Raw genomic sequence first — 17,172 nt, 5'->3', positions numbered from 1 at the left:
ATTGGTAGGAAACTGAAAAAAAAAAATCCACGTATGCACGGCTGCATGTAAACAGGACTATTAGTGGAATATTTACTTTCATTAACCATGTAAACAGCTTAGTAGGAATATCGTCTTTTTCAGAATAAGAGCACAAACCAGACTTTTCCTGTGCATGTTAACGTACTCAATGTGAAAAAAATATGTGAAGCAGGTGAAGCTTCAGCAATGGCTAGAGAACAACTTCTGTGTGCTCATGTCTCTAAGGTCTCCCTCCTGGGCTGAGTGGTGGCTGCTGGTAGCTTTCAGAAGGACCCCTCCAAGATGAAAGTAGACCTCGCCCGGCCAGTTCTATCATCCCTGAAGGAGTTGCAGTGGTTCCTGGGTTTTGCCAGCTTTTACCAGAGGGTCATCCAGAATTCTGGCTCAGTAGTCAAGCCTGCTCACAGCCCTCAACTCTCTGAACTCATCCTGCCTCTGGTCCCTGGGTACGGATATGGGATTTGGTGAGCTCAAAAGACTGTTCACCTTTGCACCCATCCTAACCTTTCCTGAATTTTCAGTGGATGCCCCAGACTCTGAAGTTGGGGCCGTCCATTTGCGGCATGGACCAGAGACTCCACCCCAGCACCCTCTTCTCTTGCAAGCTCACTCCAGTTAAATACAACTACAACACTGGGAAGTGTTACCTGTTGGCAGTCAAGATGCCACTGCAGTAGTGGAGGAACCAGCATTCCTTCCTGCGAGTGGAGTCCAGGAAACTGCACCAAGGTTCAGTGGACCATTCCCCATGTCGAGGTCATCAACCCTACAGCAGTCCACCTATAACTCCCTTGCACAATGCACATTTACCCTACCTTCCATTCTTAAACCCGTGGAGATGAGCCAGATATATACTGACCCACCTCCATTTGTAATTTGCCAGATTGTCTTCAGATATTATCTGAAGCTTTTCAGGATTTTTATCTACCTGATCCTGCCTACCTGACCAGTTATGAGGGGACTTTTTTGTATATGCAAATTTAGAGTTGCACACATTATAAACAGTACATTTTCAGAACATACAGGCTGTGGACAACATTATACAGCAAGAACACTGTATTCAGGGAGCCTGCCTGGCACACTGCTCCACTTTTACTCTAACACAATACGTTCACAATGCAACTTCAACAGCGTATGCTGCAGTAAAAAAAGCAGCAGATGGAGTGTGCCAGTGTAACACAAGGCTTCAGGTACACCAAGCCTCCTCCTTTTGTGTTTTAAAACGCTCCCTTTCATAGAACGGGGGAGCAGACCAGCCTCCTTTTGAATTTTTGACATTTGTTTGACGCATGGATAGAGAAAGCCATGCAGACATGAAAGATAGCAATTTCAGGTCTGAGGTTTAGGGTCTCAGTTTCCATGATCAGCATTGATCATGCTGCTCAGAGATGGGGAGAGAATGAATGAACTAGTCAAAAGAGGTCACAAGCGCCTTCACTCTTCTGCTGCCTCTCAGAATAGGGAGTGCTGATCTAATCAGTTTTACCTTTTGTGGTCATTATGTGCATGATAAGTGATCTACAGACTACAGACTCCACTGCCCTGCCTGAAAGGACTACAACTACAGGACATATGTTCCAGAAATGAACTACAGATCATACACTACATGTTATTCATGGCACATATTCTTTAGTTTTTCTAGATAGACTGTTAATATAATAATATAAGAGGTGTTGTTAGCTTACTGTCTTGAGTGTAGTGTAGTGTAGCAGTAGATTAAACATATTCAACGCAGTATTGAACCTTGTGTGATCTTTACTGACAAATGAACCAGTTCTAGGATCCTATCAATATGATGTCATTGACAAGATGTAATTCAGGAACAGACTCATGTCAGCCAATGTTTGAGTTGTTCCAGCGGACAAGAATTTAAATGAATAGTTCAACATTTTGGGAGATATACTTACTCACTTTTTTCCATTAGGTTATATAAAAGATTGAAGTGGATTTCAGTATACACAGCATCCAGGGATCAAACGGTGTTTACAAGCGCACTCGTATCCCAGTGATTATCGGTTGTTTGGTATCCCGTTCATACAGTATGTTTGCATATGTAAGATTGTATCATATCATAGTTTCTGAAACCATAGCCCATGTGCCATCATAGAAATACCTAATTACACTAGCTGGAGTGGATAGAAACCTGGGCACTGTGGTATGTAAACAGCCAATTAAGGTTTTCATTCATGCGAGCGACATTATTACAGGGATGCCAATGCTGGTCTCACTGTCAGCCCAATACTTTGGTCCAGACTGAAATACTACTTGGTGGAGTGTCATGTAAATTCTTACAGATATTCATGGTCCCTAGAGGATGAATCATAATGACTTGGTTATCCCTTGAATTTTTTCCTAGTGATACCAAGCCCTCTGAGGCAAATTGTGATTTGTGATATTGGGCTTTATTAATAAAATTGATTTGATTGACCATGAAGTTAACATATGTTGGTTTGCTTAAAAAATCTCAATTTATTGGATGAATTCATTTTCTTACAAACATTCACGTCCCCCTCAGGATAGACTGTACCTACTTTGGAGATCCCTTAACTTTCCATATAGTGCACTCATTAGATCTAAATTTTAATTTGTTCAATATGTTGTTTTATGGCCAAATTTCTGCAAAACTAATGACATTCCTGTCACTCTCAGCTGTACTTGGAGTTTGGTGCTAATTCACAAATGTTAGCATGCTAGCACACTAAACTAAAATGCTGGGCAAAGTAAACAATAACATTAAATACATGCTGAACATCAGCATGTCAGCATTGTCATTGAACATGTTAGCATCATAGACTGTAAAAATGGACATAGCTACCGTGATGTCACCCATTAGTTTTTGTGGACTGCCGTAAAGAAGCCTCAAGTTTGGCATTTTAGCCATTGCCACCTTGATGATTTGGAGCCAGAAGTAACCATATTTGGGCAAGAGGCTGGCACTGTGGAGTAGCAGGGGTGGATCTGACAGAGAAGCTGAAGACACTATCGGCAGGCAGCCTGTCACTCAAAGCAGCCCACCCTTAACTATACAAAACTTTAAGCGTTAACAAAATGTAAACAGGTAAGTTACATACAGTTTCACCCCCTGTACAGTTGTCATGAAGGGGGAAATTAGCCCTAGAGACCACAACCACTTTTTGTACCAGGCTGTAAACTTGTTTATTCCTGCTGTAAAATTGGACATTTTAACATGGGGGTCTATCAGGATTGACTTGCTCTTGGTGCCAGCCTCAAGTGGCCGTTCAAAGAACTGCAGTTTTTGGCACTTTCATGTTGGCTGCATTTTTCAGGCCCAGAGGTTGCCGCTTGGTTATCATGCTGACATTAGCATTCAGTTCAAAGCATTGCTGCGTACAGCCGCTAGCATGGCTATAGCTTCTTAGTTTGCTCATGCTCACAGGTGCATCGTCAACTCAAGTCATGTAGTAGTCAGTCAGACAAAAAATATGATTGGACAATGTGAAAAACAAAGATGAAGGTAACAGTCTAACACAATTTGGATACATTTCAGGCTACTCTCATTTTTCTCTATAGGTGATCAGATGAATAAGCAAAATTAAGAATAACGAGGTAATGTCAGACTAATTTACACACAGAGATGAATAACCAGGTTTCTTTAACTGTGTAAATATCATATCCTGAATACTATCAAATCCAAGACTCAAAACCTGGGTACTAATATAGATTATTAACACTTACATCAGATAATCGTCTATACATCGTCATGTAACTACAGTAAAAAGCTTTTGTATCTCCTGGCCTAATTACAGTGAGCTCTTACTGCCAGTTCCTCACACTGGTAGTAGATTATTACATCACATAATGGGAAATAGTGCACGAGTCTTTTATGATAATACCTCCTCTCTATGTTTCTGTTGCTCCCGCCCTCTCTTCTCAGAAGGGCAAATTGATATTGTCACATTCATCATGAAGACTGGAGGCGAGCTTCTGAGAAACAAACGGGAAAAGGAGACATGTCAGAGCATAAACATATAACATCGATACGCTTATGGCCAGTGAAGCAATCCCGCTCTACTTTGTAACATTACCTAAGTGGAGTGCCAGTCATTATTGTGCTGCATGGCCGAACCTTTTATCTAATGCCACATAATATAATAATGTGATACTTTATTGATCTTCACAAGGGAAACAGTCTTTTGTCTTGCCCTGGTTCATAAAGAGGTCAGAGGTCGATGCCAGCAGCAGAGGAGCATCTGAGGACCTCCTGGAGCTTCTGTGTTGTGATCAAGTAGCGTTGCTGCCTCATGGGAGGATCAACCATCAGAATGGAGGACTTTCTTCTTTCTTTCTTTAACATTTAGTTAAACCTGTGATCCTAGCCAAATATAGGCAAAACTACTAAAAGGGTTTATGTTTTACTTAATATCTAAGTGGAACACAAAGTGGCGATCTGTAAACACACTGCTGTTGAAAATTATAATCAAAGTAAGGAATAATGTAAAGTGAAACAGTCATTATTGCAAAACCTGGCTTTGAAATAGTACTAATGGATTGCCTTTGTCCACTTTGGGGCAGCGGAACAAACTGTAAACACTGACATTTGATGATCATAAATTTCAACATTTGCAGTCAGTTACCCACCCAGCAAACACAGAGCAATTAAAAATTGTGTTTCTGTCCACCTGTTGAATGTTATTCCAATATTCACTCTCCTTTTAGCTCTGTTTTTGGTCTCCACCAATTCCTAAGAGAAATATCTGACTCCTTAGCTGCAAAATGCTTCACTGTGTTATTCAGCTAATTGCTAACTTTGACTGCTGTTTGGTGCTGTAGAATATATATTTTTTTTTTCTGAAACAAACTGACTGCTACTGTTAGAAATATGGTTAATAAGCAGTGAAAGTAATGAAAAAAGTAAGTGGTAGCCTGTAAAATAAAAAATAATCAGCTAAGAGACTCTAAAATGTTTTGTAGAGCTGAGAGAAATTATGGGTGATTGGGTGACTGTGAATTTCTCATGAGTGACCTCTTTCACATTACACACAGACATTTGAACAATTGTTCATATAAAACAGTGCAGCTTAAAATAAATTTGAGGAATATCTTTTGGTGAGATTTAGATTGAATGAAATGACTAAAATAGAATTTTATTTATATTTTTTCCCTCCTGTGGTCTTATTTTTTATCTTTAGTGGGCCTTATTGTTTAGAATTGTTTTTGGGTTTTTTTGAAAAAAATATTTGGCTATCACCAATTTCAATGTTAATTCCCCAATGTGGTTTTTTTTTTAAATTCTACCCAGTAATTTCTCTTAAATTACTGTATTTATTTTTGTATTTATTTTTTTTATCATATCCAAATAAATAAATAAAAGGAATTTAATAGTTATGCATAAAACCCCTGTAAAATGGCAAATGGTTGGTTTTCACACTTTGATTTTTGCACTGATTCAACAAGAGTGATACAATATTGTTTAATTAGTGAGTGTCAGAGGTGTTGTGGACAGATTTTATGTTACCTTAGGACGAGCTACGTTAGCTGCTTCCAGTTCATACAGTGAGCCAAGCTAAATGACCGTTGTCTCCAGCTATTTTTACTGTAGACATTATGGTAACAATCTTCTAATCTAACTCTAGCAATAAAGTGCATGAATGCATTTACCAAAACTATTTGCTACAAAGTCTTAAGGATTACACGTTTAAGAGGGCAGAGTGATTAAATAAAAAATAAATAACATGTAAAAATGTCACAAAGCAAAGCTTTTCACTACAAGTTGCACAAAAAAATCATAAGGATTGATTACAGCCTTTGGTTGACACAATAACTTATTAGCAAACAAAATGACATAGCTTGTTAGCAAATAATGAATTTATTAAAAACTTTAATGAAACTTTTTAAACCAACTTTCCCATCTGTGAAGCAGCTCTTCATCCCCACATTACTGTGGTGCCTTCAATCAGAGGAATGCGGCTCTGTGCCCCCATGTGACCCATGCACGGAGCGACAATGTAACAATAATGCAATAACAATAATGTAACAAGGTAATAACTAGAGCAGCTGAATTGTTCCCTGGGCGAGGGAGCGCAGAGGAAATGATCATAACATGGTTTCAGATCCCTCAGGATCTGTTGCAACTGACATGAGAGCATCTGAGAGGGCAATCATTGCCGGATGCTGTTACTTGTACCAAATGTTACACTGCGCTCCAGGCGTTTTGTCGACACACACATACTGTGTATGTGCCTATAGCTCTTTTCTGTCCTCACGTACAAAATATGGAGGTTTTAAGAGCTCCTTGAAGGTGAAACTTAATGTTTCATAAAGGAACACTGCAGCTCAGGCTTTACATCGCACACACAGGAGCACTCTTTCACAAACTCTCAATTGAAGATTAAATTATGGCCTGAACAATGCTCTCACCTTGAAATATGTTACAGTCCAAAAGGATTACTCACTTTACAATTTAGGGACTCACACTTCATATGTTAGGGACTACACACACACACACACACACACACACACACACACACACACACGCAGGGTTTTCTGAGTTCATAAAATACAAAAACAGACTGACAAAACTGGAAAGTAATTAAAAAGCAACTTGGAATCAAAAACATCAGAATCTGAGTCTTGGCAACGTGTGTGAGTATCAGCAGAGATCACCGCATTACCACAGTATAATTAATAATACATCAACACACAAGTGAATACCTACAGTATACACACCCATTTCCCCCCTTTTTTCTTTTCAAAAGCTATTGTGGAATGTGCGAGGAAAAAAACCTTTTCATCCATTCGGTAACTGTGCTATCTATTTCGGTCTACGTTGGGGTCAGCTCCAATTCAGAAAGCTTTTACACAGCTTTTCTGACAGTCTATCTCAATTTAGCGAAAAAGAAAATTGTTGTGCAGGTCCACTTGGCTTTCTGTGCGGGCTAAATTGGAACCAATCTGCCCCCAATATTTGTTTTGTTGGAAAAGCATTTCCGCTTCCTCTGAGGGGCAAAAAAAATGCAGCTGCATTCAGAGACTGAACAATTTATTGAATATAATGCATTAAAACATAAATACATGATAGAGAATGTGTCGGTAGCTTGAACCACAGACGGTTGCTGCATTTGTTGTTTGAAAAAGTGAAAATGCCTTGAAAGTAGAACACAACAAAATATATTAAGTCAGTTTTCATTTGCCTTGCAGAAAGGAGAGGAATCTAATGTGTATTAAAATATGATGTATATAATGTATTTAACCACAAAAAGCAGAGTGATTATATAATGGTGATTTACCTAAATAAAATACTAGAAAGCGAGTGGTTGCTGAGTAAAGCCTTTACAGTGTGAATGCAGCAGAGCTTTGGTCAAATATTTCATATGTCGCTCCACACATGCAAAGGAAATGTGGGACGTTAAGACTATAACTGTGGAGCACATGCATCCCAATATTAAGTACTGGGAGCTGACAGTGTTCACATGTTTAAATAAAGGCACTTATGAATGACATAAACAAGAGCAGAGAGGAGAAAATGAAAGCTGGAAAGGTGAGAAAGGACAAGTGTATCAAAATTTATAATAAATACAGTTAAACAGTTTCTTTTCTGAATTAAAAGATAAATGTGTTCATCTAAAATCTTCCCTTTATATCAATACAGGGTGATGGAAATCATTACAGAATTAATCATGGCTATCTTATTGTTTTTATACATGTCTGTAGAATTGTCTAGCAATGCCCAATTTACCATAAAAAGTCAAACATTTTGTGGCACACAAGCTGAATGTCAAAGAAAAAGAAAGAAAATAATACAGATTTTTTGTGTGGTACATTATCCAACAGGGACAAAATGTGATGCATGCATGCAGATAAAAACAGACTTGTAAGACCAATAGAAGGAAAAGATATTTTTTAAGCTTTAACATGTGGTCCACGGTATAAAGTATTCCCTCCTCCGCCACACATGGTGCTCAGTCTACATTCCTGTACCTGGTGAAGAGGTTGTAGAGCACGCGGAGTGTCGATTTAAGGTCACAGTTCACTATATCTGGATAAAAAAGGAAAGAAAGAAAAAAGAGAGAAGGAATAAAAGAGTTGTATATAGACATATATCTAGCCAGAGTATATATCTTGTCTATACACCAGCTGCTGCAGCCTGTACTACAGGTGCCCATTCCTGCCCGTCTACAGCTTAGTGGCCTTTTTGCGCCAGACATATCTCTCCTCTAGCAAACAAAGTTCAGCAGACAGCTGCAAGATGCTTTGGTTGTACTATGGTACAATTAAAGGAAATTTGTTTCGGACTCAACACAATAACAATATTGTCGACCATTTTGCTTTATCTAACATGAACAATATTAGACCTACGTACATTTAGAGTTGTGTTAGACTCTGCTAGGAATATTTTTGCTGCAGTGTTTTTATAATAAGGTGTGTCAAATATAGAAGACTACAGCTGTTAATTCTATGTCAGATACATAATTAAAGGCGACACGGTGATGCAGTGATAAGCGTTGTCGCCTCACAGCAAGGGGGTTTCTGGTTCAAACCCAGGATGAGGGGTTTGAACCTTGGGGTGGGGGAGCCCTTCTGTATGGAGTTTGCATGTTCTCTCCATGTTAGTGTGGGTTTTCTCTGAATACTCTGGCTTCCTCCCACAGTCCAAAGACATGCAGGCTAGGTTAACTGGTAACTCTAAATTGTCCGTAGGTGTGAATGTGAGTGTGAATGGTTGTCTGTCTCTATGTGTCAGCCCTGTGATAGACTGGTGACCTGTCCAGGGTGTACCCTGCCTCTCGCCCGATGTAGCTGGGATAGGCTCCAGCCCCCCCGCGACCCTCAAGAGGATGAGTGGATATGGAAAATGAGTGAATGAATGAACAAATAATTAAATGTACGATATGTAATTTTCTGCCGCTAACACAAGACGGAGCAATGCCGTTATTGCAGTCAATTTCTCCTGGTTAGGATTCCTTCAGTGTTCAATGAAGGTTTTTACTGGGAGCCGATTCATGTTACAAATCAGTGTTTCTCTGATGCTGTTCTGCTTGTCACAGACTGTTTTTCCAGATGTTCAGGAGGTTTTTATCGTGAGTGGAATTATCTGCAGAAGTCACCTCCCGCTGGTTTAAACCTGTAGAAACATTGAATAATGCAGTTTCATGTTGAAAATCGGGGATTCTCCGGCGCTGTTCAGCATGGCAGGAACTGGAGCTGAGCTGCCGCTGACGTCTGCTCAGCTTGTTTCTCTGATAACTTAAAATCCAGACGTCGGATGACTAAAATCCTTCGTCCAGGTTAAAATCCATCACTAAAAATGACCAAGATCTAAAAAGTGTATTGTAAACCCATGGCAGACAACCACAACCCTAACGCATGTGCAAAGGGGATATGACGCCACTCACAGGCTACAGTGTTCAAATGACACAGACTGAGCCCTAGATTCAAATATCTGATTTCTGTGGGTTTAAACACTGATGGAAACATTCGGGATGATGTAAGTAACCAACTCAACAAAATATAAAACATTGGTTTTGTCATTTTTTGACATGTGAATTATATCTTTGATCAACAGGTAAATCTAAGTATCACATCAGTATCAGGGATACGCAAGACTTGGATCGGGACTGGGCATAAAAAACTTCACAGGGACATCCCTAGGTAAATGTGAGTCTTACCCTCTGGTCGGGGCTTTGGTCTCTCCAGACCTCCGTCCTGCATCAGTTCAAAGGAAAAGGACACATTGTGGACCTGCAGAGAATGTGATGAGACTGTTAGGACACAAGAAAGCGCTACAGGAAGCATGTTCACTACCGTGTGTACATGCAGACACCACACACAGACACACACAACCTTAACTTTTCACAAACACACATAAGTGGGCAAGTACAAATCATTCAACTCCACACAGCTTCTCGCTGATAAGGGAACATAGACACTAGTTGCTAAATCCCAGAACACACTCTGGGTCGATTCAATCGTGCTACCGCAGCTTCCTGTGTTGGCAAACACAACACTGCTCTGTTCTGTAAGACCATAAGCCTTCAGCAGCTGCACAAACACTCTGCTCCCTCATTTATCAATGGATACATATCAGCAGTGTCACTCAGAAAGCTCCAGAAATTGATGCTGTCATTGAAAGTCAGGCTTTTCATGCCATTACAAGTGTATGAGTAACACTTGTACAATTTGACTGCATGTGGAAATAAAATGAACAGAATGCAGCGTAGAGCATTTTTAACTTTATTAGATTTTCTGCAGCTGGGATAGGAGGAAACACACATGCTGGAGACATTACTTATACAGTTTTTCCTGGAAACTGCTCATTATGGAGGACATGAATGATAACAAAGAGTAGGGCTGATGGTTATCAGGTGGATCATTTACAGATGGAATTATGTAGATGTACAATACTACTGCATTTAGATGAGCAGAGATACAGTTCTCTGGAGGAAACCAGCAAAGTTGTCTAAGCCAATCTGACTTGTGAGCAATAAACAAAGTGCAAGAGAGGAGGAAACCCAATCAGAGGGAAGAGACAGAAAGAGTTGAAAGATGTTTTCTATTCTCTGCCCATTGTATCTGCGTGTGCTCGCCCTGCTGTGATGTACTAAAAGCTTTGCCCAACAAGGGCTTATTGTGTGAAAAGCGTGACCTTCGCCATCTAATACAGTCAAAGAGAAAGGAAGAGAATGAGCCTTAAGTAGAGATCTACTGAGCAGAAGCAGGAGTGCTTTCTTGATGCCTCGTGCTACTTTTCACAGCCCACCCCTGGTGTATCATCGATAGGCCCTCTAGGTCCTTACACATACACACATACGGACACACACACACAGAGTAATAGAGCTGAGCCCCTAAGCCACTCCAGTGTTTCCCTGTGCAAAAGGAGATTACAGATGCTGTGGGGCTGGTGCCTGTTCTTCCGGGCCAGGAGTATCTGTGTGTGTGTGTGTGTGTGTGTGTGTGTGTGTGTGTGTGTGTGTGTGTGTGTGTGTGGGTGTGGGTGTGTGTGTGCAGTTGTGTACATTGTAGCACTGATGCCCATTCTGCTTCGCAGCTTGGCAGGGGCCACTGGCCAAGACCCAAACAAAAGGCTACTGTGGTGTCTCCGCAGATTGCCTGTTCAGAATACCGTAGTACTACAGAGGCCAATGGAGAGGAGAGATGGCTCGGCACTGAATGGGCTCTGGGGAAAACGGATGGCATTTATCAGGCTATTGAGAGGAGAGTCCTGGCTCCGAGTGCACAGGCTCCTCAGAAATGAAGTATTGATTTAGGAGTGTTTCTTAAACTATAGGTCAAGACCAAAGATGAGTCTAGGTCTTCTTTTCACAGATCTCGAGGAGAAAAGATTGGATACATCAATATGGTGCAGCTCACAACAACTAGTCTGTATGCCTGCTTGTCCAAAATACAGCAGTAAAAAATGTTGCGTTATTTGTACATTCTGTGTAATCCTTGCTTTCCAGTTGTGAGTGAACCAGGACTCTCCACTGAAGTCATAGTTGCAACAACAGAGGTAACACATCATCAGCACAGGAGAGAGATATATATGCAGTGCAGACCATCTGCATTCACATACTTGTTTTGGCTCTGTTCTCAAGAACAGTGGAACAGAAATGAAGCATTGGCAATCAGTTTTAAGTGCTAACATTTAGCTTTAATTTGAAGGCACAAATATCAACCAGTTGTAGCCTTTATATACAGTATATACTTTCCAAGGATAAAAAGGCACTGTTCACCCAATGGACATGAACACCTCCAAAGACTATTGATCTGAAAATCACCACTTTAATTAGATTGTCATAGTTTCATTGTAAATCAGTGAGTTGAATTAGACACATATTTTCACCAAAATACCAGCAATACAATTTGATATCACATTAAAGCTGACCTTTGAACTTTTGGATATAAAATGTCATCACTTCATCATTTAATCCTATTAGACATTTGTATGAAAGTTGGTCATATCTTGTGTACAAATTCATGAGTTAAAACAAACGAACAAACAAAAAAAAAAAGTATTTTGTGAGGTCACAGTTACGTACGACTCCGAAAAATCTAATCGATTCATACTTGAGTCCAGGTGTACGTTTGCCAAATTTAAGGAAATTCCCATAAGGCCTTTTTGAGATATTGTGTTCACAAAAATGAGACAGATGGAAGGTCACAGTGACCTTGACGTTTGAGCACCAAAATCTAAACAATTCATCCTTGACTCCAAGTGGACATTTGTGCCAAATCTGAAGAAATTCCCTCAATTCCCTTGAGATACCGCGTTCACAAGAATGGGACAGAAACAAAATGCCTCTGGCCACAGCTGCTACCGATGACAAGGTATAAAAACACAGCTTCAGTTTGTCACTAGCATGAGGAACTGTTCACGTGTGTCATTCCTGACCAAAGTAATCAAAAGTTGTTGCACACAAAAACAGTTAACAGCTAGCCAACAAACTGAAACTGTGCTTTCAGTCATATTCTGAAATACTGTGGTGTAAGAGTATTTAGAAAATACTGACCATGTGACTGGACAGTGCAGAGGCAGATTATGTCCAAGTAGTGAAGTGAGAAGTTTCTGTGGAGATTTTTTTTAAGCCCCTTTTTTTTACTCAAACAAAGTCCCATTTAAAATCCATTATAATGGATGTAAATTGAAGACTACAGCTGCTGTTCTCCATCATGGAGCAAACTGCAAACTTGTCAGAAGTTTTAAGCCAACGGTCAGTTTTTGTTTGATACCTAAATTATAGGTTTTTGGTGGAGTATTCCTGAAATAGTCCAGCTCACTGATGGATGTGGACAAATAATCACACTTTACCTTTTGGTCAAAATTCTCTGGGGTGAGGAAAAAGTTGTAGAGCGGCACAAAATATCCCTCCAACAGCCCCATCAGCAACACCAGATAAACACCATCTGCAAACTGAGACACAAACACAGTCATGTAAAAAGACAGACTTACTGATTAAACAAGGCGATTTAGAAAAAAGTGACATCTCAGTTTTTTTTCCAGAAAACTAAAATCTTAATGACAGATCAAATATATGTTTAGATGAGCATGTTTTTCAAAAATATATTTCCACTTCAGCATCACTTAAGTATATACTGTGAATGACCTGTGAACATTTGAAAATGTTGACCTGTATGTGTATGTAGGTGTGTGATGTACCTGTGTGTCCAATTCAGACACCTCAAGGTTGAGCTTGTTGAGGTGTTTGTTCACAAACGTGATCAATGTCTGAGAAAACACAAAGGATAACATCTGTCACAAAAGCTGGAAACTTCTCAAATGAGACAGGGAATGTACACTCAAAGATCTGCTTACGCAAATCTACACCCTCGCTGTAGACATTAAAAACAAAGCTGTAAACAAAACACAAAGTAGCTGTGTGGCACAAAGCATCTCAGGTTGTGGTGCCCATAGTAGAGATTCTCACCACTATGGCAAAAATGGTCTAAGACAATACGTGCATTGAAACTCCACACTCACAGTGTCCAAACAAAAATGCAGACATGGTTTAATCTGATTTTAATGATTGTCACAAGTGAGGACAAAAAAATGTAACCACTGAAATGTTAATTCTACTGAATTTGGCTTGTTAGCAACTGAACCACAGCATCTTGTATTTTACATCATTTGTGCAATATCTTGTGCAAATATAATAATGGTGTAGCTTGACCAACAAAAAAATAAAAATCTTAACTCAAGGTCCACTTACTAGCTGTATTCCTGGGGATTTCAATTGCATATCAGCTTCTTTATCAACAAATGATCTCGCAAAGTTTGCTCATTTGTCCCAGCTAACTCCATGACAACTAAGCATACTCCATCCACTGCCTAAGGCCATTTGTTGGGATTGAAGGTCCCCCAATAGACGACAGTAATATAGCATTTCCACTGCACAGTACGGCAAATCTCTACCCAACTAGATGCACTCTTTTTTAGTTTTCCTTTAGCAAAAGCTGTGGATGGTACCCGCTAGTTTTATTGGTAACCTTGATCCAGGTTCCAAGAGAGCCGAGCTGATACTCAAAGGTGGTGTTAAAACAATTTAGAACATGGCACTCTTAAATACTTGATTCTGACTGGTCAATCAACAAAATTCTGCAGTGTTTATTTCTTGAGGTATCACCGCTGCTCTGCTGCTCCATTGCTAGGGATGCCATAGCAACGGCCTTAGACTGAGAAGCATCAAAGTCAGTTAACATTACTCCACACATGCCAAATAGGATCGGAGTGGCAAAATGCAGCATTTTCAGGACATCAATAAAATGTACTTTAATCATTACTTTGTGTCACATCACTGAATGTTTTAGTAGTAAGCCATGTTCTAAGCGGGATAATGTATAGTGAGCCAGTGACACTGGCTCACTATACATTATCCCTTACGTAGACCACTGACTGTCAGAGAGAACCATCACTAGAATCATTATTCGTATGTCACACGACATCCTGTAAATATCTGCCATTTTTAAACAGCCAAGCTACCGTCAGTAGCTAACCAAATTTTTTTTAAAAATGGCAGCCAACAAAACTACGCTGTACACTACGAACACAACACCATACAAGTGAGAAAGAGCAATCGTTCCTCTGTTTGGTTGTCGATGAAATGATTCAGTGAAACATGCGTTGAAGATCATGTCTCAGCAGTTTCACATGGTGTTGCTGTGATAAGCTGAGAAGCCCACCTTCACTGAGCGGGTGCGAAACAAAGAAAAGGACCAGGTACCGAAAGTGAGTTAAGTCAAAACTACTTCGAGGTGAACAATAACTTTAACACTCAAGAATTTAATGTTAGCATCTAATAACTGCATATTGCTTTCCTAGATTAGAAGGAAGTCTATCTGGCTGCTAACAAGGCCAATAACCACTCTTCTTTTGCTTACACGCAGAGAGTTGTTTTTCCTGATGATTATGTCAAGCCCTAGGCTGGTTTTGGAGTAGAGATTAAAGAGCAAATATATCTGAACGCAACCAGATTATTTGCATTTAAACAATGGTGAACCGATCCTTACTCACACCACAACAATCTTTATATTCTGTATATTATAAGGTCTGTAGATTCTTGTCAAGGATGTGCCTCATTAATCGGGATCAATAAGGTTAGCTAGATAATCGCGCAGAATAAAACCAGGACCACAGACTGGAGTACAAAGCACTGTTTGATGATTTAAATACCCACAGACCAGATATTTTTATACATCTCTTATTTGCCATTTCTTCCTCAGACCTCCAAGATGCTGCCGTACATGGCTGACACATTTGAGAGTGCAACAACAAAGCCTCAATACCTTTTTGACGACATTCAGTTTATCTGGAGCGTGGTCAAACAGGGTGTCGAAAGCGTCGCGCTCTGTGAGGAATAAACAAAATAAATTATTCATCAAAAGATGATATGAGAATATTCCTGAAAAGAAAAATATTGTTCAATACACTCTTCTTTATGAGGACGTACCATGTCTGCCAGAGAAAGCCCTGAGAGACAGATGAGAGAAAAGAAAACGAGAGCAAAAAGAGAAGGCAAACATGTTAACACATGAATAGGAGGCAGTATCTGCTTATTAACAATTTCACACTTGAATATTCACAGAAAATAAGGGGAAATGAAAGACAGACAAGTGCTTCCAGTACAATCACAGAGGAATGTAGAGAATGGAGGGATTATGTCACAGAAATAACAATACAATAATGTAGCTGCGGTATCATAATTTGATTAACAATAAACACAGGTACACCTTGGGTATTTAAATAACCTGGGCATCATCACGGGGACGTTCACAATGGCAAATACTATAACACAATGTAATAATCTCAGCAGCAGAACAATAGCGCTTGGTAGTGATACAATGGATGAAGACGTGCCTTTGTGTACATGCAGCTTTTCTATGGGAATGGAGGACCTCTCCTGTCTATTATTACAATGTTAGCACTTTGGAGGATGTTGTTGTTGGAAAGGGTCAGGTGGTTTTGGAGGGAAGGGAACGCTGCAGTGTGAGTGTCCCCGAGGAAGAGATATCGCAATGGGCAGGCCAGCAAGAAATGGCAGGCACACACACGCACGCACACACACACACACACACACACACACACACACACACACACACACACACACACACACACACACACACAAACAGGCAGGCGCTCTCACACATGTTCATGGTGTAATCTGTGATGGCAAAGGCAGGCAGGTCTGGGCAATGGTCCTGGTGGTGTGGTAATAACCGTATTTCCACTGTGACCATATGAGTGTGTGTGTGTGTGTGTGTGTGTGTGTTATTAATAGTGTATCCATCTACCATGACAAAATGTGTGTGCCTGTGTGTTGGCCTGCTGTTATCTCCCTCGTTGCTGCCGTCAGGCTGCAGGACAGCCTCACAGGGAGACAATAAGTGTGTGTGTGTGTGAGAGAGAGTGTGTGTGTGTGAGAGAGAGTGTGTGTGTGTGTGTGTGTTTTAAATTGTCTAATTCTTCAGCTAAAGGTGCCATCACATATCTTGTTGAAATACAATGGTTGTCTTGTCACCATTGCACAATATTTCTCCCAAAAGTCCATCTAAAGCAAAGTGTATTGCACAGTCCTGACTGCAGAAAGATATTCAAGGTCCTCCATAGCTGTGAATTCTGTTGACAGGTTCAGTATCAAATACATGCATGTATATATGAGCACTTTTGTTGTGCCGATTGTAACGTTTCCATTGCATCAAACATCAAAAACTGTCAAGATCCTTGTTCTCCTTAGTAGTCTTGTTAAAATATTCTTTGATCAGATAGTTTCTTAATTTCAGCTTTAATTTTGTTGTTTTTTAGACTGTATTTAAAAAATACATTTTTCAAAGTAATGTATCCAAAAAAAAGTACAATTTTGTTATTATGACAGTATTATGACTAGTATTACAAAAATGATACATCGCCTTTGATGTGTCACTAGTCATAACAGTTTGTCCCGATCCAAAGGCTTCCCTGAACGCAGCCAAGAAATACAGTTTTATTTTACAAAAGTAGTATCAGCAGCTTCATCAATGGGGACTTCGTTTGGAAACTGGAGGGCCGCCAGTTCAAGTCTGCATGTGAACCAAAAGAAATCCTATCTTTTGAAATGGTTTGCATCTCATTTCTACAGTCTCCTCCCAGGAAAACAGCCCAGCCAATCAACAGAGACTGATAGTGAGTCAAAGTCTGTACACATAAAGTTTATGTTGATCGAT

The 17,172-nt window shown here is 39.9% G+C and overlaps 1 protein-coding gene across 1 annotated transcript in view; it reads right to left on the bottom strand.

The window, feature by feature from the left end:
* Positions 1-7,004: 7,004 nt before the first annotated feature.
* The window catches only part of parvaa (parvin, alpha a), a 31,474-nt gene continuing 21,306 nt past the window's right edge, over positions 7,005-17,172 (bottom strand). Inside the window, exons 8-13 of the mRNA XM_049574980.1 lie at positions 15,423-15,442; positions 15,259-15,320; positions 13,136-13,204; positions 12,788-12,889; positions 9,648-9,720; positions 7,005-8,017 (exon numbers count right to left, since the gene is read on the bottom strand). Coding sequence (XP_049430937.1) covers positions 7,941-8,017; positions 9,648-9,720; positions 12,788-12,889; positions 13,136-13,204; positions 15,259-15,320; positions 15,423-15,442 — 403 coding nt within the window. The 3' untranslated portion in view covers positions 7,005-7,940. The remainder of the gene's footprint in view (positions 8,018-9,647; positions 9,721-12,787; positions 12,890-13,135; positions 13,205-15,258; positions 15,321-15,422; positions 15,443-17,172) is intronic.

The sequence above is a fragment of the Epinephelus fuscoguttatus genome, linkage group LG4 (assembly GCF_011397635.1).
Source record: "Epinephelus fuscoguttatus linkage group LG4, E.fuscoguttatus.final_Chr_v1".
Classification (NCBI taxonomy): domain Eukaryota; kingdom Metazoa; phylum Chordata; class Actinopteri; order Perciformes; family Serranidae; genus Epinephelus; species Epinephelus fuscoguttatus.
Note: the sequence above shows the minus strand (reverse complement) of the source record. Positions and strands in the feature narration are given on the sequence as shown.